This window comes from Oryctolagus cuniculus, chromosome 10, assembly GCF_051225735.1.
Source record: "Oryctolagus cuniculus isolate XC-2025 breed Fujian yellow rabbit chromosome 10, ASM5122573v1, whole genome shotgun sequence".
NCBI lineage: Eukaryota > Metazoa > Chordata > Mammalia > Lagomorpha > Leporidae > Oryctolagus > Oryctolagus cuniculus.
The window spans coordinates 15,729,739-15,755,028 of NC_142876.1; the positions used below are offsets into that span (position 1 = coordinate 15,729,739).

A 25,290-nucleotide genomic window follows, 5' to 3' on the forward strand; every position below is an offset into this window, starting at 1 on the left:
AAGAGTAACTGCTCCATTACTGCACTGGCCAGCTAGCACTGGTCACCTGAGGGAAGAAGACGGGCATCCCTCACTGGTGCACAGGAGGCAGAGCAGGGAGGGAGGTGAGGTGAGTGAGGAGGGAGGGCTCCATCTGCAAATGTGCTCGATGACTCAGCTAGCAATGTGGGATGGGATTTCCCAGGTGCACTTAACTACGCCTACAGTATTTCTGCTAGTGGTGGAGAGTGGGCCAGGCCGCTTTTGATTTTCGTTGTTCAAATAAAAGGGATATTAACCTGTTCATGTGATCTCAGGGCGTCGTGGGAGCAGTTGTTTTCCAGGGAATCTCCTTTATATAACCTCAATCTTACATAAAAAGAAGAAACAGAAAGCCTGTAAGATCAGCTATGTGTAGTGCTAGCCACAGGTTACCTTCACTACCTCATTTCATGTGAGTTACGTAGCTCGGTGCTTTTCTCTTAAAAAAAAAAAATCTAAGTCAGAAACGTCTGATGTCCCCAGCATTCCACCCAATCCCAAGAAACTCAACTTGGTGTGACTGTAAGACACATCTGGCTGCTGAGACAAAAGCAGATGGGTCCGTTACTTGTAAATTTCATATTTATTATAACAAAAATTATGACGTCCATTTGTGCATCCTGCTTTAATATAACTCTGGGTATGTAAATGGTCTACTGGAACACTATACAGGCATGCTGATTGTGGCAGCAGTATGGAACACAATTAAAAAGTGTCTGTAAAAGCCGAGAGGCTAGGGACAGAGGGAATGGAGCGGGTTCTCGGGCCTCTGGGTGCAAGCACCTGTCCAGTGGCCCAAGGTTGACCTCATCTGCACAGAAATACCCCACCACTCGGCCTCCTCAGTGAATGAACTGAAGCTGAGCAAGGGGCAGGGGCGAGGAAGGCTCATGAGAGGGGAAGGAAAAGAGTCAGTTATTCGGGCTATGTCCTTATGCCAAGACTACAAAACATTTTAAGCATTACTATACAACACTGAACTATTTACAATAGAAATTTCTCAATCAACTGTTCTCTCAGAGAAAATTAGTGGATCCCAGTGACTTAAGTCACCTGACAGAGTAAAGCAACTCCTAGGAGTTAGTCTCCATATTCTACAAATGTCTATCATTTTCAAGACAAAAAAAATCCTCACCCCCCCACAAGAAATACAGAATTACAACATTATTAAATCATTTAGCAATGGCAACCTGCCCTGCCTGCCAAACAAAACAAAAAGCCATTTTAAAAAATATTACATTATCATTAACTGTCTCTCTGTAATATATTAAACCTTTTGTTCTTTGTCTTTACACATCTGATATGTTAGAAGAAATTAACAAATTCAAATCATATTCAGAAAGCATCACTAAGAGAAAAGTGGTTATTAAAAAAATAAGAGAAAGAGAACCTACAGATTGGCTGCAGACGGGTTGGGAACAGTGTTTGGGAGAAGGACGTGGAGTAAAACCCCTGGTTTAATGTGAGCCTGGGAGACTCTTGCAATTCAGTCTTTCTTGGTTAGTTTATTTCTGCAATAGCACTCAGAGCGGGTCATAGTGGTGTGTCATAATAGTCTGGCAGCGGGTCCACCTGGTACGGCCGCTGCAGTGGCGGCTGCTGCAGCTGGGGTGGGGCCGGCGGCGGCGGCTGCGGCTGTGGCTGCGGCAGCTGCTGCTGCTCCTGGTGATGCTTCATGATTTCCTTGACTTCTTCCTCCAGCTCGGGAGGAATGATAAACTGATCATCAGGATCCGGCTGAGCGGGGGCAGCAAAATACCCGCCAGGCTTCCGCAGGGGGGCTTCTGCAGCGACCTCTATCACATTGTGGCTCCTCTCCTGGGGCGCGACAGAGCCATTGGCCCTTCGGCGCCCAATGGTCCCCACGGCAGAGAAGTCGGCCTTCCTGGGCAGCCCTGGCTCGTCCTCGTTGGCACTGATGACAATACCCTCGTCGCTGGCCTCGGCCGGCACCTGAAGCACCTGCTGCTGCTTCTCCTTCTCCTTGGCTCGGCTGCAGTGGATATCCACTTCCACCTCCACCCGGCTGCCGTTGCTGAAGACACCCTCGATCGGCTCCTCGTCGTCGCTGTCAAGGCCATTGTCTGAGAAGGCGCTAGAGAAGGTGGCGCTGGACAGCTGGCGCTGGAAGGAGTTGGACAGACAGACGGGGTGCAGCATGCAGCGCTGCTCGCTCGGGTAGGCGGGGCTGCTCTCATTCAGGGCTCCGTTTGGGGGCTCGTCGGAGGCCGTGGACCCCACCTCGCTGCTCATCTCGGAAGTGGAGAGCTCACTGCTGATCTCCGAGGCCATGCCGCTGCTGGAGGACGGCACGCCCAGCCCGTCGGGGGGCCGATCCTTGATCACCATGTTGACGGAGGGGGGGAAGATGCCAGGGCTGGGTGGCGGCACGCTCCCACCGGCACTGAGCTCGCAGCAGCAGAAGCTGTCCTCGGTGACGCTGAGCTGCACCACCACGGCGCTGATGCTGTCATGGCAGCCATAGCTCTGGGCCAGGGTGCACAGCTTCTTGGCAGCAGCCAGGGCGTCAGGCACATTGCGCACGGCCTCCACTGCCTCCTGGATGGACAGGCTGTCCCACAAGCCCTTGCTGCCTAGGATGAAGAACTCATCCTGGGGGGTCAGCAGCACAGACTGCACGTGGGGGCGAGGCACCACACTGGGGTGGAGGAAGGTGTAGCCCAGGATGCGTGTGGACTCAGTCACTCCGTTCACCTTGCCGTCCTGGAAGAAGAAGGTTCCCAATCAGACAGTGAACACAGAGCTCCTCCGGCAGCTGTGCAGCTATTGCTGGTCCCTGAGCGCAGTGCGGCCCACAGAGGGAAGGGCTGCTCACCCTGCAGTGACCGGTTAACGTGAACCTGTCATCAGAAACCCCAGGGGCAGGCCTGGGCGGGGAAGGAGCAGCAGGCGCCAAAGGCAAGTATCTGGCTGATCTGCTCGGTTGGGATCCTGCTCACACGGGGTAGGGAGAGCTGTCTACCTGTAAAGCAGGCTGTCCTCCAGCCTCACACAGCCAGCGTGGCTGCTGAGCTCCTCCTGTACACCCACAGGACTCCAGGGCAGGAAGAGGCTGAGAGCAGCCAGTCCTGCGCAAAGACACAGGAGGCAGGTGCACTTCCAGGTAACGTGCCCAAACATGACGCTGCTCTCTGCTAGGACAAGGCCCACAGGCAGCGGAAGCGTCTGAAGGTCCCGAAGGGGGACCGACACTGAAAGTGCTTTTAATCAGTGAGGAGAGTCTGGCTGGGTGAGAATGCTCATGCCTGTGGAAGCAGATCTAAGGGAGAGGTGCCAATTCTTATGATTTCCTTGCAGCAAATGGAGAAGGCAAAGTCTCCTGGCTTTGGTTCAGTTGGGTTTAAGCCATTTACATCAGTAGCCAAAGTTCCAGACCATTTGCCAGCAAGAAGACCTTTATTTTGTCCCACCCTGTGCACCTGTCAGTTCTTTACTCTTCGAGTCTGAGGTCTTCAGGTCCATAGGGTGCCTCTTCATGCCTCTAGCTTTAACACCTTTGCAGAGAAGGCTCCACTGCACACCTAGTGACTATCTATCGAACCGCTGTTGCTTCCAGAGAGCATCCTCGTCCTTTCCTGCCCTACGACACTCCTTTACTTGGGATGTTGCAAGGCGTTTGCTGGTTCTAGGGGTGCCGCCCCCAGCTCCTCACACAGCTGGCCATGCCAGTTACAAGCAGGTAGCATTCTTACAGATAACGTTAGCAAAGCAGAGCATCAAGCACACTTTTAAACTTCCTGGATTCTGCTATTGTAACTTTTCCCCAAAGTGTGGAATCTGGCAAAAACTCCCCTTGCCATTCTGACCATCCTTTAGATTTCCCCCCAAGAACCGACGGTTTTGTGTATTGTGTTTCGATCACTTACCCTGAATCACATAAGGCCCAAGATTGAGTCTTTAATTCAATATACCCTGTACCACATTAGACTGACTGCTCCCTAAAAGTGTCTACTATTTATTTAATCTTCTCTGCTCCTGGAACAGGCAGAGAACTAAAATGTACTCACTTCCACAGACATTTATAGTACATCTTAAACCTTATGGCCTTTATACCTAGAATCTGTCCTTTTCTCTGCCAGACTACAAACTTTCACCAATGGCTACCTCCAACCACATAGGGTTCTCTCAACCAGGCAGGACCGGACGGCCCCTCACATCACTGCTATGCCCCACATTGTTCACCCACACGGCAGGTGACTGACATCGTAGGCGATGCCTCAGTGAATGGAGGAGAGCTTCTGGACCCTTCTGGATGGCTTACTGGCCATGAACCTTATTATAATACAGACCCTCTGCAGGGTTTCTCAACAGCGACACTACTAACATTCTGGGCCAGAGACGTCTCTGATGTGGGGACTGTCTTGTGTACTGTGGGATTTAGCAGCGTCCTGGCCTCTGCCTACTAGATGTCAACTGCACACTCAGCCCCAGCTGTGAGGACCAAACACACGTCCAGATGCTGCCAAATGTCCCATGGTGTGGAGACAAAACTGCCTCCAGGTGAGAGCCACTTGCTGTATTACTCCAATGGAATACAAGGTATGAACAAAATAACTAGTTATATGTAAACAGACATTCACCGTTTAGAAGTTACACATCCCTTGGAAGATGGGACAGATAGAGATGCATCACTATTGCCACTCTACGTATGAGAACACCAGGGCCTACAGAGCTTCAAGGCAATAGCCCACTCGGGGCAGAGCATAGCTATGTGATCCAGCAGTGTGATTTCAGGGGTACAGTTCTCAATCCCTAACCCAGTGCTGCACAAAGGGGCTGTGAGGGTCAAATGGGGGTGATGCCCATCAGCCATGCTGCCAAGTCCCTGACCGACACAGAGAAATGTTTTATCTTCCTCTGCAGCAAATGTCTCTGGACACAACGCACAAGGAATTTGCTCCATGACACGGATCTGGAGCTCTAATTTTAAACCAACTTCAAAAATGTTCTTTGAAGGCAGCTGCTCCCTAACTGGTCTCTGCTATGACCTGGCCCGCTCCTGCCCAACATTCTGAGGAAAATCTCCCTCCTCACCTCAGTGATGATGGCCTTGTGCTGTTTAATCCTCTTCAGTTCTTCCTCACAGCTCATGACGTAAGATCTGGACAGAGGCAGCGGCTTCCCATTGCGACAGAGCACTGTTTGGCACTTGCCCACATTGGCAGAGGTCAAGGTGAAGGAACCACCTGGGTCCACAGGGTCATGCTTGATATGGCAAAGGACAGCAGAACCTCCGAGCTTCTGCCCAGCAGTTCCAAGTTTCCTGGAATCCAGAAAGAGTTCTGTTCATTTATCAGGAGGACTGCACCCCTGGTCCTACTGGGCCGGAGGGAGTCGGACCCAGGGATTCAGGAAAATCAGCCTTGTTCATCAAAGTATGCCCTACAGGCACCACTCAACTTCGCAGAGGAAGAGAGCCCCTGACACACCCAAACTGACAGGCGTCTGCTCACAAACAGGGGAGAGGTGACTTTACCATTAGAAGTCATAGGAGCCAGTCTGGAAAGATGGAGCCCCTGGATTGCTGTGTCTAGCTTGCCACGTCCATGTCAACGACACTGCCCTATCAGCACACTCGAAAGATGGCAGGACAGCTGCTCAATGCTCCACCCACTTCTCTAAATTCCCTCTGCTCCCAGGAGAGGAAAACTCAAAGGAGCAGTAAAGTAACAACAGTTAGCACACCACACCCACTAATATCTGTGCTTCACAGTAACCTGAACACCAGCGTGTTCACTGGCATGAACCTTTCGGTTCTAAACTTGTCCCTATTCCTGCCCTATAACAAGACTTTTGGGACCAGTACTATCTATTCTAGAAGATTCACAGAAAGAATGTTCTTGTAATCAAACACCACGTGCTTAGGATTTATCCTTTTCTCATGGCCACTGATCTGCAGACGTACTGAATACATGACATATCTGCAAACTTTGAAAATCAATAGAAGCAAAGAACTGTCACCAACAAATGGTGATACTTCCCAGGACCTGCTATTCTGAGTGGTAGAGGAGTAACACAGTTAAGAAAAAATAGGCTCCCCTGTGTGACAAGAGCAGTCTTAGGCACTGTCAGCAACCATGGAGTGCTTCAGGGTGCTGGGAAACATGGGCTGCCTACTCCCATGTGTTAGTTCAGGAACAAAGAACATTCCATTCTTCTAAGCACCAAAAAGCTCATCACTCACCCTGCAGCCTCTTCTTAACAAATATGGATCACAGGAGGCACACAAGAGATTCCCAGATACCAGGACTCAGTGTGGTTTTAGACCTTTCCCAGGCAGCTCTGTTCTCTCTTTCCAAAGGCATGGTGACTTGTGAAAGTACAGTGATCTGAGTTTCAGGTTCTGTTTCTAATTCTTATTTAGAACTTGATAGACTACAAAAAGGAGACTTCTTTGGGGATCGTGGAGGGTATGCGTGCATGGCATGCGTGTCTGTGCTGTGTGTGACATGTGTGTTTCTTTTAGGACAAGAATAGTAAAAACTGCAAAGTTGACCTGCCTGGTAGTTCAAACACTCTCTGCATTCTTACTGCTGGAGAGAAATGTTGGCCACACCAATTACTAGCTCTTACAGCCCTTTGCCTTGTATCTGTAACCTCAGTTTCTCTCCAGTGAAATAAGTACAATATTACTATCCCTAGGGGAAGTGTGTGAGGTATTTAGAGCAATGACTGTGCAGATTGAGGACTCACTATCTCTTAGCTATTATCGTCATCCCATTGCTAAAAGTATATGACCACTGGGAATCTGCAAGATAGGCGAGCCCAGCCATAAAGAACTACATGGGCCTGCCTCTGCTGAGCTCTTTAAGAAGAACTATTCATGACTTAGGTAAAGCTCTCAATGTTGCCTGAAACAACATTCCTCAGTAGGTATTTCTCCTACTCCCTGAGAAAAAGCAACTTCCTCTAGCAGAATATGGAGTAGGAAGAAAAGCAGAGACACAGAAAAGATCATTGTTCCAATGACCTTTGGACCATTAATACATGCATCACTGGTGGGTCTGACATGAAGGAGGGTGGAGGGCTTGACATGAGTGCGCGCAGGGACGGGGTGGGGGGTGTCTATAGTGCAACATTTACAGACAGGCAAATCTTTGCAACCTGCAAAGCCATGAAGGGAAGATAAGAATAAACTATTCTTTGAGCAATGGAATTGCTATATTATTCAGTTCTAAGAGCCCAACAACAGCCCACATGTCTAGGTGACCTAAAAGCCTTATTGCAGGTGGGAAGCTCTAGGCATTAGATTCTCCTGGTGATACTGCTTTGGACAATTAAAGAGGGAGAAGAAATAGAGTGAGTTAAAGCCTGGGTTAAAACTTGGCATCTTGGGGCTGGTGCTATGGCACAGCGGGTAAAGCAGCCACTTGCAGTCTCGGCATCCCATGTGGGCGCCGGTTCTAGTCCTGACTGCTTCACTTCCCATCCAGCTTTCTGCTATGGCCAGGGAAAGCAGTAGAGGATTGACACCCACTCATCTCAAGCACTGTTTTTGGTAATGAATACCCAAGACGCATTTAGGATTTTGGTGTTGTCCGAGCCCAAGTCCTTGGGTCCCGCACCTGTGTGGGAGACCTAGAAGAAACTCCCGGCTTTGGATCAGATCAGCCCAGCTCCGGCTGTTGCAGCCATGTGGTGAGTGAACCAGTGGATGGAAGATTTCTCTCTCTCTGCCTCTGTGTAACTCTGCCTTTCAAGTAAATAAAATAAATCTTTAAAAAATAACGGCCATCTCAATTTCACAAGGTATTTCCTAAGGGTCAACAAATTGGGTTTGAAATGGTACATTTCAGAGAAGTCCACACACCAGATCTAAAGAATCTCTGGAATTCAAGGGATTTGGGTGGTGGCAGCGGGTGGGGTGGGGGTGGCTGTCATCATTAACAATCTGGAAAAACTATGGTATTACAGGCCAGTGAGGCCCAGTTCTCAGAGAAACTAAATTCCTGGCAATGACTCAATAGTCTGTGAAGTTTTCTAAACATCAGCATGTCTCACGCTGGGTCACAGTCCACCCTGAGGCTCGGACAACACCAAAATCCTAAATGCGTTTTGGGTATTCATTACCAAAAACAGTGCTTGAGATGAGTGGGTGTCAATTTTTCATTCTTCTTCTTCTTTTTTTTTTTTTAAGATTTATTTATTTGAAAGTCAGAATTACAAAGAGAAGAGAGACAGAGAGAGAGAGAGGTCTTCCATCCACTGATTCACTCCCCAGATGGCCACAATGGCAGAGGCTGGGACAGACAGAAGCCAGGGGCCAGGAGTTTCTTCAGGTCTCCACCGCAGGGTAAACCCACAAAGAGCCAGAAAACACACAGCAAGGACTCTAAAGTCTTACCTTTGCATAACAATGAACGTATTGACCATGTACTCTTCTTCATTTTTTGTTTTCTGTAGCTCTTCAGCCAAAATGTCACTCATGGTACACTGGAGAAGGTAGGGCACCTCCACGTTCCGGTCTCCATCAAACACACCGTACAGGGCCTCCCGGTTGTCACAGAAGTTATTCACTGACAGGGCTGCCACACACAACCTGCAAGGCAGAACGTTCCATCCCGGAGTCTGTCCATCTTTCCTTCTCCACGCCAGCCCAACCCTGCTTCCCCCACCCAATCTGCCGATGCCAGTGATGCCTCTTTCTTTATGACTATGGGCGGAGTAACAATAGATAAACTGACCCCAACTAATGTGTATCAACCAGTTTCTACAAGCAGAGGAAAATGATTACCACATATTAAACTTCACACATGTCTTTTCCCACCATTCTCTTCTGAGGATTTGATTTTTAAATGGAAGAAGGGGAAGAGAAAGAAGGCATGGGAAATAATATAATGAATATGTATCTACACATTCACATAATAAAGTTATTAAGGGAAATCTCCACATATGACCAAAATAGATTAATATCTGAAACACTAAAAAATAAACATATATTTATAAGTTACAAAAATAGAGGAAAGATCTCAAATGGCTAAAAACAGGCAAAACAAACAAAAAAGAAACAATAGAATCCAAGCAGTAAGAAGCACAAGTCCATGATCCCTGAGAGAGGCTGCTGCCTGCCCTGCCTGCTCCTGGCACAAGGTCCCAGGCTGGGCAGGAGCTGGTGGTGGCCCCTGAGGGTGTGGGTCTGCAGCTCAGGAAGGACAGGTGGTTGCAGCTGTGCTTTGTGTTCCATGCAGGGAACTGCAGCAGCAGAGCTGCTGGGAGCCAGTCCTGGCACTATTCAGGAGAATCAAACAGTTCTCCAACAATTTAACTATGTCCCAGAAACTCTGCAAACTGAAAGAGAGGAAGAAAAGAAGGCTAGGTGTGTGTGGTGGACGGAGAGGGGGGTCTTTGTGACTGGTGGAATACCTTTAAGCAGCCTAAGGTACATGAAACTGGAATCTTCAAAAGAGAAGAAAGACAGAAAATCTTCAAGTATTTAAGTGGCTGTGAATATTTAAAACTGGATGAAAGCTCTAAACCTGTAGACAGAAGAAGCTCAACAAACTGTAAGCAAGGAAACATCGGCACATCAAAATCAGATGGATGGCTAAAGACCAAGGGCGAGGGTGGGAGGGTGAGGTGGGGCAAAAGGCTGTGAGTGACAGCAGGCTTCTCATGGGAAACAATGCTGGAGAGAGTAGAGCTTAAAGTACCCAGAGGAAAAAGGCAACAGTAGAAAATAACCTAGATTTATCAACCAGCAGAAACAGCTTTGAAAAGTTTAGGTGAAATAAAGACATTTCCAAAAGCACAAATAAAAGCATTTACCACCAGAAGGCTGGCACTACAAAAATGTAAAAAGAAACCCTTGAGGCAGAAAAAAATGACACCAGATGGAAATCTGGATTTATACAAAAGAATGAAGCACACTGGAAATGACAAATAGGTGAGTAAATATAAAAATGTTCTTGTTTTTGAAATCACTTTAGAACAGTGGGTCTCAGTAGGGGCGATTCTGCCCCCAGGAAACATTTTTACTGTTATGAGGAGGGTGGGGGACAGCACTGCTACTGGCATCTGGTGGGTAGAGGCCTGGGATGCTACGGAACACTGAATGGTGCTCAGGACAGCCCTCGCCCTTCCTCCCAACCCAACCCAAGAATGACCTGCCTCAAAATGCCCATAGTGGTGAAGCTGAGAATCACAGCTTTAGAAAACAGCTTACTACTGTAATCGTGTGCCTTGCAGTTTACAACAAATGTAGAACTAAAACACATGACAGCAGCACAAAAACTGGCATAGAAGGGGCACTTCTATCTGCAAGTCTTGTGTAAGAAGTGATACAAGGCTAATTGAAGGTAAACTAATAAAATTAATGATCATACCATAAGCCCCAAACAACCTCCCCCACAAAGGCAGAACTAAGCAATAATGAGAGCAAAAATAGAATCCTAAGAAATAATCCAAAAGATGGAAGAAAAAGAAGGAAAAGGAAATAAAAATCAGATGAGAAAATAGTAAGTTGGAAGGGTTAAAACTTCCCATATCAAAAATTTCATTAAATATGAATGGTCTAAGCACTATCTCAAAAAACAGAAAAAGAAGGTATAAAAAAGCAAGCCCTAATTATCTGCCACCCACAAGAAACCAACTGTAAATATAGAGACAAATGGGTTAAACATAAATGAATACAAAAGGGTATACCATGCCAGCATTAATCCAAAGAAAGCTGGAATGGTATGACAAAGTATTTTGTATATTTCAAAACAAAGAACATTACAGGAATAAAGAGAGTTGTTCACAAGGCTAAAGAAGTCGGTTCACCGAGGTTGTAACATTGCAAATGCCAACACATCTAATAGAGAACTTCAAAATACATGAAGTAAAAACTGATGCAACTTATAAGAAACAAATACATAACGACAGTCAATCACAAACAGAACAAGGACACAGAAAAATCAGTATGAATACTTAGATTTGAACAATATTATCAACCAATGTTGACCTGACACCCTACCCAACAAGTGCAATTTTTCCTAAATGCACACAAAGCTTTTACCAAGAAAGAGTACATTCTAAGAAACAAAAAAAAGTCTCAGTAAATCTAAAGGATTCAAGTCATACAAATTACGATCTTCAACCATACTGAAGAAACTGCTTAGAGAGTTTACAATTCTAAATGTTTTATTGTAAAATTAGAGTGATCTCAATCAATGACTTAGGCTTCCCTTTTAAGAAATCAGAAAAAGAGCAAAGCAAAACAAATTCAAACAGAAAGAAAATTATAAAAATTAAAAAGTGAACCACAAAACAGAAAAATGAAAGCAAAAAAATCAACAAACCCAAAACCTTGTTCTTTGAGTATCAATAAAACTGACAAACCCCAAAACAGGAAAAAAAGAAATAACAAAATTACCAATATAAGGAATGAGCAGTTAGAGGGACATCATCATATATCCCACAGAGATTAAAAGGATAACAATGGAATATTACAACCAAGTTTATGCCAATAAATCTGAAAGCTAGATGAAACAGAAAAATTCCTTGAAGGACACAAATTATCAAAATTCAGTCAAGAAAACAAGAGATACTCTTATACTAAAATTCATGTTTAGTTAAAAATCGAAGAAAATTCCAAGCCCAGATGGTTTACTAGTGAATTCTTTCAACAGTTAGGGAAAGTAAAATATTAATTCTATATCAACCCTTCCAGAAAACGCAAGAAGAGGAAACTCTCACCAACTCATTGTATGAGACCAGCATTATTTTAAAATTAATCAAGATTAAAAAAACACCATATGATCATCTTAATTGATGAATAAGTCCATGATAAAATCTAGTACTCCTTTATATATAAAATAAATATATAAAATTTTATATATGAACTATAGCAATCTAAGGATAGAAAAGTATTTTCTTAACTTGACAAAGGGTGTCTGTAAGAAATTTTCAGGTAACACATCATATCTAACTGTGAAAGAATGAATTCTCACCAAAGAAGATACACAAATGATAAATAAGCACATGAAAAGACACTCAATGTCATTCGTCATTGGGAAAAAGCAAATTAAAACCCAATGAGATACTACTATTACAAGGCCAAAGCCGCCACCACCTGACAGTAACAAGTCCTGGTATAGATGTGGAGCTACCAGAACTCTCATCCATTGCCTGTGCAGAGTGCAAAACGGCACAGGCACTTTGGAAAACAGTTTGGCTGTTTTTAATAAAAGTAAACACTCACTTACCATAAGATCTAGCAATCTCACCTCAAAGATTCACCCAAGAGATGAAAACATACATTCACCCAAAATCCAGTATATAACTGTTTATAGCATTTTCATTCATAAGTGCTAAAAACCTGAAGCAACCTAAATATCTTTCAAATCAAAAATGGAAAAACAAACCCTTAAAACATCCATGTAATGGAATTCTACTTATTGTAAACAGGAACAAACTACTGGCACATGCAGCAATACAAATCAATCTCAAGTGCATTAGGCAACGTGCAAGAAGTCAGACTGAGAAGGCTGAGCCTGTATGATTCCAACTGTATGACATTCTGGCAAAGACAAAATAATGGGACAAAAAACAGATCAAGAGTTGCCAAGGACTGGGAGTTAGGAGAACTGACAAAGAGGCATGGGTGAGTTTAGGGGTTAAATAGAACTGACTGCTCTGTATCTGGACTGTGGGGATGGTTACGTAATGATATTCTTTAATGAGACATGCAGAACTGTACACTAGGGAGGGTGAATGTCACTGAGAACAGACCATACCTTCTTCCAGTAAACAATAAAAAGAAAGATACTAACTACTCGCAATAGATCACAGAGAGATACCCTATATAAACGTGAATACAATCCCTGCCCTTATTCATTCAGGGATAAATAATAATAGTAATAATCACTTTATTAACAGCAGCTAACACTTAAACGGGATGCATCAGATGGCACACCCTGCTCGGAGTACGTCACGTACACGGACTCAAGCGATCCTTACACAGCTCTATGACAATGGGTGGTAGTCTTCCCTTTCTTACGGATGAGGAAATTCAGCTAAAGCAAGATTTGCCTAACTGCCCATGAGCACGTAATACAGAGTCCAGATTCAAAGCTAGGCAGTTTGCTCCTGTCTCAGAACTTTGAAATTCTTGCTCTATGTATTAAAAAAAGTCACATAGAACTATACAGTCATTATTAGCACAATTAAACTCAATAATCATTATTCTGTAAACTCCACCTTGTTAGAATGGATTTATATGGACAGCACATACACAAAGAAATAACTTTTTTTTTTTAAGTACAGTAGTGATCACTCTTAGAGTTTCTTTCCTGCTGACGATTCCCATTTGTTTTTAGCCTGAGGAAGAGCCTAAATTATACAACTCCAGCTCCCTGCTTGGGTTCCCCCAGAGGATCTGAACTGACCTGACAGCAGTGACACTGGCCCCCAGGGCAGCAGGCACGGCAAGGGAGAACAGATTTCCACTGAGATGGGGAAGCAGGACGGTCCTCCCCTTCCCTCAAGGTGGCCAGTGGCAGGTTCCTGGTTCACGTGACCATCTTATCCACAATGCAAAAGGCAAACAAATACAGACAAGCAGCCAAGCACACTTGAGAAACTCTGGCAAAACCAAAGGATACAAAAGCAAGAGCCATAGTGGGCTGGGACTTCCTGGTGCTGCTCACGTCCATTACTCGATCTGGGTGGTATTCACTTGAGGACAATTCACAATACATACCTACTTATGCACTTTGCTGTTCTTGGTTTACACGTCAGTATAACAAATGTTAAGACAGGTAACTGAGGAAGGGGAGTCATGCAGAAACACAGATCTAATGGTTACCTGTCTCACATGAACAGACCCAATGCAATGAGATCTTGTGCAAAATACACAGAAATAAGGCAACAGCCAGAAGCCAGCCCAGCAGAGACAGGCCTCCTCTGCTTCTCCTGCCTTTGCTGAACAAACAGAAAGGAAGTGCTGCAAAGGGGGCTCCCTCTTCTCTGCACAGCTCAAGGCCAAATCTCAGCTTTAGGAAAGACGACATACAGACACAATCCCAGACACACATCAGAATCACCCAGGGGGTTAAACACATTCTGACTCCATGGGTCTAGCTTGGGGGATGTTTTAAAGCTCCTCACTGGACTGACTTTAATTTGTACCCTGGGTTGAATACTAATGCTTGCTAGTACTGGATCTTCCTCTACTTTCTTTCTTCCCCTACTCTCAATGCTTTCTGTTTTTATACTAATTAAATTTTGACAATTCTAATTTATAGGATTCTTTGTTTTTCTGGTACTTATTATCCTGCTAATTATTAGCATCTCTTCATACAATGCAAGCAAGCCTGAAAAACTTGATGATGGTTTTTCCAGGAAAACCAACATTTGTATATGAGAGAAGATTGGTGGAAATACAGGGAAAAAAACAGAAGTTAAGACTAGTCCTGGTGGCAAGACAAGCAGGTGACATCACAGGGAGCAGACATCCAACTCCTGCCAAGCTAATGTGGATCGTAAAAGCATCTCCCAGTCCATAAGATCAGTGATCTTGAGTATGGACAATCAAAGCTACTTCTCCTTTAATACTGTCCCTGTTTTACTTGGTAAACAGGCTTCAGAGAAAGATAAAGGGGCTTTTCAAAGGAACACGGATGCATTTCAATACTTAGGCCTTTTCCAAACACTGGAGCCTTACACAGATATAATGTGTCAGTTACACTGTAGCCTAGCAACATTCTCACAAAGGGAGAGTATGTGACGCCAAGCAGGACCTCAGTTCAAATGCAAGTCATGAGAGAGCCTCACTTTGCAGAAACCTACTCAAAGAAAGAAAAACGTGTGCGGCAGCACGGTGCTTCTTATTACCCCAGTAAAGAAGTGAGACAGGCAGGAGCCAGTGCTGGCTTCAAAGGCTGGTCTACTTACTTGTTTTTCACTCCCGAAGCTTCGGTGTAGCCATGACTCCACACAGCTGGGGCTCCAGATGCATCTCCAGCCGAAGGCTGGTCAATCTTGAAACAGCGGATGTTACTAGAAAGGGACACATGGAGGGAACAGGTATGAAAACGAAATGTGTGAACTGCTACCTTCATCTGCTGATAATAAGCACCTGTACTGAGTATTTCTTACTGTGTGTAATGTGTCTAAAGTATTTATCAGCAACAAGAACCAGCTATTTGTCGCAATGAAAACCAAGGGGCATATACCCAGAGCATGAAAGTAGTTTTGGGACTGGTGTTGTGGCACAGTAGCAGCCACCACCTGCAACACTAGCACCCCGTATCCGAGTGCCAGTTTGAGTCACACCTGCTGTGCTTTGGATTAGCTCCCTGCTAATGCACTTGGGAAAGCAGTGGAGGATGGCCCAAATACTCGGGTCCCTGCAACCTCAGTGGGATACCCAGATGAAGTTCTTGGCTTCAGACTGGCCCAGCCAGACCATCACAGCCATTTGGGGAGTGAACCAGCAGATGGAAGATCTCTCTCTCTCTCTCTCTGTAACTCTGCCTTTGAAATAAGTAAGTACATCTTTTAAAAACAAAATTTTTATGGACATCATAAAGCAGCCATTGAAAACTTTACTATACTTCACACTCAACGGCTGTTCTCTCCTAGGAATGAAAAGGGTAGCTTTGTCTTTGGCATGAAAAAACAAACTTTTCAATTATTAAATTGAGTGAATTCTTACACTATGGATACTCAGACTTGAAAAGAACAAAACCAAAGTCACAATTACTGTGTTTAAGTGATGGGAGAGAATTCTGCAACGTTCATCCCCAAACCCAATGTCTGCTCACAGTACCCCCTCAAATACTTAACAAACCTTATCAAGAACTTGATATTCCCTGGCACTTCCAATTCATTGCTCACTTTTTTTTTTTTACAGAGTTAGCCAGTGAGAGACAGAGAAACAGAGAAAGGTCTTCCTTCCGTTGGTTCACCCCCCAAATGGCCTCAACAGCCGGTGTACTGCGCTGATCTGAAGCCAGGAGCAAGGTGCCTCCTCCTGGTCTCCTATGTGGGTGCAGGGCCCAAGGACTTGGGCCATCCTCCACTGCCTTCGTGGGCCACAGCAGAGAGCTGGACTGGAAAAGGAGCAAACGGGACAGAACCCGGAGCCCCAACCGGGACTAGAACCCGAGGTGCCAGCGCCGCAGGCGGAGGATTAGCCTAGTGAGCCATGGTGCTGGCCTCCATTGCTCACCTCTATAGCCACCCATGCTTTAGACCACTACAACAAAATTAAGCCCACATGTAAACTAAGTAAACAAGGGAGATTTTAATAGACTACAAGAGTTAATGCCATGTATTTAAACTATTTAATCTTAATCAGCTCTCAAGTGACTTATCTGGTCCAGGAGAACCCAAAAGAGAAATAACAAACGCTAAACTCTCAAAGTGGGCTTCCTTATAAATAGGTCTGCTAGAAAGCACTCAGTGCCCACAAACAAGAAGTCGTAACAGACGGTGAAGCAGGTCTGTAGAAGCTGGCTACCACATGGCCAAACAAATCCTGCTTACTGGCTGTAAATTGTCACAAGATTTTCTCTCCTCTTAAACAAAAGTATATGCATCATCTCTTTTAAACTTCTAAATACGTCTGCAAAGGTCCCAAGAATTTAAATTATTTGTTGGAATTCATTAACTCCAAAATCTGATATTGAATATCTTTCTCCAGAACCAGTTAAAACCCTAAGTAAATCAATTTTTAACTAGTACTCATCTTGATTCTAGAAACAACAAGGAACAACACCTCTAGGACTTAAAAATATTTGTCTAAAAATTTCTACTCTCAATTTCCCCCATATCCTAAAAAGCTACAAAACATAAATCATGTGTGGTGTCAACAAAAAATCTCCAAGTCAAATTAACACTTCATTTTAGAGTAAGGTTATAAAACCTGTTTGCAAAGTTTTCAATCTTATCAATAAAAAAGACTTTTAACAAAGGCAGTTCTCCGTCACTTGCTCTCTGTATGCCCTGGTACTACATTTCATACATCGGCAACTGCAGCACCGTGAGTACTTCCCAAGGCTCTCCTCCAGTTCTCATAAGCTACCGTCACAAATTCTAGGGAACGTGAAGGCTCATTTCTAAAGACATTTATAATTGAACACAGTCTTCAAAGAAATAATTCACTTCCTGGAATGGCACTTTTCAGGGCTGGCGCTGTGGCGCAGCGGGTTAACGCCCTGGCCTGAAGCACCGGCATCCCATATTGGCACTGGTTCTAGTCCTGGCTGCTCCACTTCTGATCCAGCTCTTTGCTGTGGCCTGGGATAGCAGTGGAAGATGGTCCAAGTCCTTGGGTCCCTGCACCCGCATGGGAGACCTGGAGGAGGCTCCTGGCTTTGGTTTGGCACAACTCCAGCCGTTGTGGCCAACTGGGGAGTGAACCAGCGATGGAAGACCTCTCTCCCTCTCTCTCTCTCTCTCTGTAGCTCTTTCAAATAAATAAATACATCCTTAATAAAAAATGAATGGAACTTTTTTTTTGAGGGAGGGCAATGTTTCTTACTAGTTGTCATTTGTCTTTTAGATTTATTCTTCATAGTTTTTGGACTCTGACATTTAAAACTTTTAAGTATAAAAAGTATGGACAAATACATTTACATCTTTATGTATAAAAAGTTTATGTGTAAATATATACAACATAAATACCAAAACCAAAATATATATATATATATATATATATACATATATATATATATTTCTTGTGAGTTTCTTCTCTTTGGTCTCAAGTTCTTTTTAGCTTGTGATTATATTCATATGATTTCTTCTTACTTTTACAAATTATTTCATTTTACAGATTTAATTCTGTAACTCGGGGGAATTTGGTGTGAGATTAAACTATAATTTTATTTTTCTCTAAATAGCTAGTTCCATTTTTTAACAAATATTGATATATTTATTTTTGACACAAACTCATATTTGCCAAAAAAATTCAAGAGTTATCTGAAGGTGAAATATATTTTGATAATCCATGTACTCATTCCTGAAAAGTTAGCAGAGGTCATGCAGGCCGTCTTCCTCATCTTCAAGAAGACTGAGGTCTGGACAGATTGAGGGGCACTGGTCAAGGCTGATCAAACAGTGGAGAACCTAGGTTCCCTGTGTCCTCCCCAAGACAGTACTTAGGCAAATTTCTCCAACTATACACACAAATCAGTTTTCCATTCCTTTATGTACTAAAATTTCAACAAGTAGGCACTACTTGGGCTTAATTCTATCCAGTAATCATCCTACAGGCTTTTCAAATTTTGGTTTGCATTAAAGCCTAGGACAGTGTTTATGGGCCATTCACCTAAATTCTACTCTTCAGTTGTATCTAAGATAGTGGCAAATGAGTGTCAGTGACAGGTATGTTAACACTGTATCAGCATCTATGGCACACACAATGACCAGGCAAGTCAGCGTTCAAGACTGACTGACTCTTCAGGTCGCAGCACAAAAACTTGAAAATACAGAAAAGTTTAAACACAACAAAGAGTTTCCATAATCCTATTATGCAGAGAAAAACACTGTTTTAATGTTTTGTTATGGAACTTTTCAGTGCACACAAATTTATTTTGTGAATAACAGGATTATACTAAAAGAATTTTTTGGCAAATTTTCTTTCTACTTTATTATACTGTAGAGATTTTTCAAAATCATTTGAATGGCTGTATAATATTCAAAGTGGAGCATAATTTATTTACTTCTACTAATTGATATTTAGAGTTCTGTGATGAACATTCTTAAAAGGCGTTTTCTAACTGTAGTTACCTTTAATATATCACCTAGCAAACATCAATGTTGACCTGTACCTCTGCACCAACAAGAATGAAGGAGCATCAACAAATTCTCTCCCAAAGCATGAAAAGCACTGTAGCAGGATCTAACTGCCCCACCTTTGTTTAAATAAGAGTTGAGTTCTAAACTGTTAGTTTTCCCTACATTATCCATCTCTTTCAACTTTTCTTTAAAGATTATATTTATTTATTTGAGATGTACAGTTACAGACAAGTGAGAGGGAGAGACAGAAAGAAAGGTCTTCCATCCACTGGTTCACTTCCCAAATGGCTGCAATGGCCAGAGCTGGGCTGATCTGAAGCCAGGAGCCAGGAGCCAGGAGCTTTTTCTGGGTCTCCTACATGGGTATAGGGGCCTAAGCACTTGTGCCATCTTCTACTGCTTTCCCAGGCCATAGCAAAGAGGTGGACTGGAAGTGGAGCAGCTGGGACTCGAACCAGCACCCATATGGGATGCTGGCGCTGCAGGCAGAGGATTAACCTACTGCGCCACAGCGCTGGTCCCTCAACTCCTTTCTTAACCTTTGCATTAAGTGTCGCAACCATGTTATCAGTGAATATTGTGATAATTTCATATTTTGGTTGTTCATTGTTTTCCCCTTATGTCCAGGGATGTGTGAAGATACAGTTAATAAGCCAGTGGATGCTTCATATGCTCCGCCTCATGATTTACTAAAGTTACAGATCCCACTCTAGTGAGCGACGACGGGGCTCGGCTGCTTTAGACACTCACTTCAGCAGTTCCAGCGTCTTGTGATCCAGGCTAAGGCGAGGGTTCCCAGTCAGGTCCAGCTCCTGCAGTTTAGGAGGCAGGTTCTCTGGTAAAGTGACTTCACTTAGCTCATTACAGCTCAGGTCCACACACTGCAGGACAAGCAGAAACAAGAAAGAGATGGTCTGGAGGTGTTCTCTACTCCTACCCTGTGCAGGACGACAGCCTGACCACTCACTGTAATGTGGCATCTGGTATCTGGGGGGCATTGGTTCCAGGACCTCCTGCCAACAGAAAACCCAAGGATGCTCAAGTCTCCCAGGTTACATGGCACATAGTCTACACAACCTCCTGTACATTTACATCATCTCCAGATTACTTATAATACGAACTACAATGCAAGTGTTGCATAAATAACTGTTCTATTGCTTAGGAAATGACAACAAGAAAATAAAGTCTGAGAAGGCTCACTACAGATGCAGTTTTGTTTTTAAAATTTACATATTTACTTGAGAGGGAGAGAGACAGAAAGAGAGCAAGGGCTGCTGGCTGACTCCCTAAATGGCTGTACAGCCTGGGGTGAGATGGGCTATGACTGAAGCAAGGAACCAGGAATGTCATTTAGGGCTCCACACGTATGGCAGGAATTCAATGACCTAAGTCAGCACCACCACCTCTCTGGATGTGCATTAGCAGGGAGCTGAAGTCAGGAGTACAGAACCCAGGCCCTCCAATATGGGACATGAGCATCTTTTTTTTTCCTTCTTCTTCTTTTAAGATTTATTTTAAAGAGTTACAGAAAAAGAAGGAGAGACAGAGAGAGAGATCATTCATCTGCTGGTTCACTCCCAAATGGGCGTAACAGCCAGAGCCATGACAGGTCGAAGCCAGGAACTAGAGTTTCATCTGGGTCCTCCTACCCTTAGGTGCAGGGGCTCAAACACTTGGTCATCCTCTATTACCCTCCCAGGCACATCAGCAGGGAGCTGGATCAGAAGTGGAGCAGCTGGTCTCAAACTGGCGTCCATATGGGATGGTGGCATCACAGTGGCGGCTTTATCCGCCATGTCACAATGTTGGCCCCAGAGACACAGAACCAACAGACTAAGTGACTGACCCTCAGTAATTCTATCTATGAATACCAAACCCATAGGTCTGGTACATTGGCCAAATGAGGAAAAAATTTATTTGCTACTCTGTCATAAACATTTTTTTAAATTTATTTTACTTATTTCAAAGACAGAGTTACAGAGAGAGGTAGAGACAGAGAGAGAGGTCTTCCATCCGATGGTTCACTCCCCAGATCCGCAATGGCTGGAGCTGTGCCAATCCGAAGCCAGGAGCCAGAAGCTTCTTCTGGGTCTCCCATGCAGGCTCAGGGTCCCAGGGACGTGGGTCATCCTCTAGGCTTTCCCAGGCCATAGCAGAGAGCTGGATCAGAAGAGGAGCAGCGGGACTCAAACCGGCGTCCATATGGGATGCTGGCACTTCAGGCCAGGGCTTTAACCTGCTGCGCCACAGCACCAGCCCCATGTCATAAACAGTTTTCTAAATGTAGTAAAGTTTTTTTTTTATTGTCTTTGAATAACAGAAAATCCATGTTCTTTATTCTTTATTCTGTCTTTCCTTTTTATCTCTATATTTAAAATTAAGCATTAACTGAAAAATCCTAAGGGTAGGAGCTTTTCTTACTGCTCACAAAATCTCTATGCCTGTTGTGGCCATGGAAGCTAAAGTTCCAGCACTAAAAGGAAATCTGAAGGGCTTTCTTCAACAAAACTAACAAAAAATGTGTTTAATGAGGAGAAGGCAGAGGGCATACACTCAAAATAAGATACTTCAGGAGAAGCTAAATAAGGGAATGGCCAAAGACAGTGGCAGGTAAGCCAGTCCTACTATGCATAAGGAAAAAAGGCAGCCTTCTGCCACAGCATCTGGTAGCTGGATTCTACAACAGGTTCTCCCTGATCTAAACCAATGGGTCATCATGTTGATCAAATCAAAATAATAATATTATATTATTTATATAAATTATATAATAATATTATATTATTAATATATCTACCTTTACTTTTAAGATTCATTTATTTATTGAAAGGCAGAGTTACAGAGAGAGAGACAGAAAGATCTTCCAGCCACTGGCTCACTCCCCAAATGGCCACGATGGCTGGAGCTGGGCCAAGAACCAGGAGATTCCTTTCAGTCCCCCATGTGGGTTTGGGGGCCTAAGTACTTGGACCATCTTCTGCTGCTTTCCCAGGTGCACCAGCAGGGTGCTGGACTGGAAGTGGAACAGCCAGGATTTGAACTGGCACCCACAAAGGATGCCAGTGTCACAGATGGTGGCTGTACCCATTACACCACAGCATCAGCCGCACATGCTAGCTTTAAATGGTAAGGTTTCCTCTTTCATGAAAACTATGTGAGGCTTAAATGAGCAACACTCAAATCTTCATTTTATTTGCAAAAATTCTTTAAAAAGTTAAATCTAATAGAACTGTATTGAGAAGAGGCAGAGATTGGGTAAAATGTATTTTTGGAGAAATATATTCTCAATAGATTTCAAATATTACAATGCTTCCATATAAAATGTTTTATATCACTGCTCCCAAATAGTAACAGTGATAAAAAATTACACTGACATTTTAAATAATTATATTTTATTATGAGAAGCATTATAGCCACATTTTTAAATGTGCAGAAAACTTACCCTTAAATTTACAGCCCTGATACAACCTGTGTTGACATTCTGGGTTTTTTGTTTTTCTTGAAATCTTATTATTGTCATCTTTTTAAAAATCCTTTAAAAATCACAGCTGGTACTGCAGCACAGCGGGAGAAGCCACTTGGAATGCCAGCATCCCATATCAGGTGTCAGTTCCAGTGCCGGCTACTCTGCTTCTGATCCAGCTTGATTCTAGCTTCCTGTTAATGAACCTGGAAGTTAGGTCTCTGCCACCCAAGTGGGAGATCTGGAAGGAGTACCTGACTCCTGGCTTGGCCCAGACTGGGCTGTTGTAGCCATTTGGGGAGTGAACAAGTGGATGGAAAATCTGTCATTCTGCCTTTCAAATATATTAATAAATAATAAATCTTTAAAAAATTGCTAGTATGGGTGCAATTTTATTGTATTTCATTTATTCTATCTTTCTCACAACTGTTTTCCCTAACTTCATTATCACCTGTTATGGCCTGGATGTTTGTGATCCTTCAGAATTCATAGGTTGACATTGAACCCCCAATGTGATGATATTAAGGGATGGGAAGGTCTTTGGAAGGTCATGAGGGCTTGAGACGACCGCTCTCATAAAAGCCCAAAGAAGCTCATTCACCCTTTATGCCTTGTGAGGACTCAGAGAAGTGCCTGCCATCTGTGAGGAATAACCCCTCTCAGATTCAATCTCCTAGGCCCTTGAACTCGGACTTCTCACCCTCCAGAACTGTGAGCAGTAAATTTCTTTTAAGAAAACTTTTATTTAATAAATATAAATTTCAAAAGTACAGGTTTTGGATTATATCGGTTTTTTACCCCATAACCACCCTCCCACCTGCAATCATCCCATCTCCTACTCCCTCTCCCATCCCATTCTTCAACAAGATTCATTTTTAATTATCTTTATAAACAGAAGATCAACTTAGTATATACTAAGTAAAGATTTCAACAGTTTGCACCCACACAGACACACAAAGTATAAAGTATTGTTTGAGTACTAGTTATGCCGTTAATTCACATAGTACAACACATTAAGGACAGAGATCCTACATGGGAAGTAAGTGCACAGAGACTCCTGTTGTTGATTTAGCAATTGACACTCTTGTTTATTGCGTCAGTAATCACCCTTGGCTCTTGTCATGAGTTGCCAAGGCTATGGAAGCCTCCTGAGTTCACAAACTCCGACCTTATTTAGACAAGGCCATAATCAAAGTGGAAGTTCTCTCCTCCCTTCAGAGAAATGTACCTCCTTCCTTGATGGCCCATTCTTTCTACTGGGATCTCACTCACAGAGATCTTTCATTTAGGTCATTTTGAGCAATAAATTTCTGATGTTTATAAAGTATCCAGCCTAAGGTACTTCATTACAGCTGCTCCAATGGACTAAGATACCACAATGTCTAAAAGCCCCATACACTGCTACTTTGAGTAGATATTTACTGAATTACTCATCCTAAACATTAATAAGGTAATAGTCTCCTTAAAAAAAGACTCCTTTCTCTGAAGGGAGGAGAGCACTTCCACTTTGACTATGGCTTTCTCTAAGTAAGATAGGAGTTGGCGAACTCAAGAGGCTTCCATAGCCTTGGCAACTCATGACAAGAGCCAAGGGTGATTACTGACGCAATAAACAAGAGTGTCAATTGCTAAATCAACAATAGGAGTCACTGTGCACTTACACCCCATGTAGGATCTCTGTCCTTAATGTGTTGTACAATGTGAATTAATGCTATAACTAGTACTCAAACAGTATTTTACACTTTGTGTTTCTGTGTGGGTGCAAACTGATGAAATCTTTACTTAGTATACACTAAATTGATCTGTATATAAAGATAATTGAAAATGGGGCCAGCGCCGCAGCTCACTAGGCTAATCCTCCGCCTAGCGGCGCCGGCACACCGGGTTCTAGTCCCGGTCGGGGCACCGGATTCTGTCCCGGTTGCCCCTCTTCCAGGCCAGCCCTCTGCTGTGGCCAGGGAGTGCAGTGGAGGATGGCCCAGGTGCTTGGGCCCTGCACCCCATGGGAGACCAGGAAAAGCACCTGGCTCCTGGCTCCTGCCATCGGATCAGCGCGGTGCGCCAGCCGCAGCGCACCGGCCGCGGCGGCCATTGGAGGGTGAACCAACGGCAAAGGAAGACCTTTCTCTCTGTCTCTCTCTCTCACTGTCCACTCTGCCTGTCAAAAAAAAAAAAAAAAAGATAATTGAAAATGAATCTTGATGTGAATGGGATGGGAGAGAGAGTGGGAGATGGGAGGGTTGCGGGTGGGAGGGAAGTTATGGGGCGGGGGGAGCCACTGTAATCCAAAAGCTGTACTTGGGAAATTTATATTTATTAAATAAAAGTTAAAAAAACTATAAATAATGGTCACATGAATAGTGACTGGACGTCAAGACTGAAAAACAGTAGTAGCACTGGTTCACAATGGGCTAAGCTGCCCATCCGCACAGGAAGACTACAAACTACTGTGTCGCGATGGACTGACAAGTGTGGGTAAGCTGGGGCACAAGGAAAGAGGATACTTTATGGTAAAATTTACTCAGAGCAGCATTGAGTTTTATATAACTAGAAAAAACTCTTTTTTAATGTTAGCCAAAGATTTAAACTTTTCGAGTTCCGTAGGTATGAAATAACTCATTCTCTAAATCACCAAGCTACAAACTGGTAGGGTGCTTAGTGATACAGATAACGGGGGTGACTGTGGTACAGACGCTGCTTTGCAGGGCATACCACACCCCAAGCCCCTGCCCCCTCACACCCAAGCCCAGAGCCCCGGGCTCACCAGGACCCTTTGGCTGCGGCTCCTGTTCATCTCATCCAATTCCATGCCCTGGTTCTGACCCACATCACATTTCCCCTGGAGGCAATGCATCTTATCTCTGCTTTTAGTCTTGTTCATAATGCTGTCTTCTCTACTGCCTTTTACTCTGTCTGATCACATTCCAGATTCTGTCTTTCAGCTGCTCCCAACCGTGCCCTTCAATCTGCTCCCCAAATTCCTCAGTATGTCAAATGAGGTCCTTCACCCCACCTTCCACCTTCCGCCTCATCACCCACTTTGTTTCAGCCACATCAGAGCCATT

At 44.0% G+C, this 25,290-nt stretch overlaps 1 protein-coding gene across 2 annotated transcripts in view; it reads right to left on the reverse strand.

Annotated features, from left to right (window-relative positions):
- Positions 1-585: 585 nt before the first annotated feature.
- PHLPP1 (PH domain and leucine rich repeat protein phosphatase 1) overlaps positions 586-25,290 on the reverse strand; it is a 228,904-nt gene continuing 204,199 nt past the window's right edge. For both annotated transcript variants that reach the window (XM_051851890.3, XM_089305002.1), the window contains exons 13-17: positions 19,516-19,646; positions 14,917-15,021; positions 8,387-8,581; positions 5,077-5,305; positions 586-2,745 (exon numbers count right to left, since the gene is read on the reverse strand). In XM_051851890.3, the coding sequence (XP_051707850.3) occupies positions 1,555-2,745; positions 5,077-5,305; positions 8,387-8,581; positions 14,917-15,021; positions 19,516-19,646 (1,851 nt within the window). In that variant the 3' untranslated portion in view covers positions 586-1,554. The remainder of the gene's footprint in view (positions 2,746-5,076; positions 5,306-8,386; positions 8,582-14,916; positions 15,022-19,515; positions 19,647-25,290) is intronic.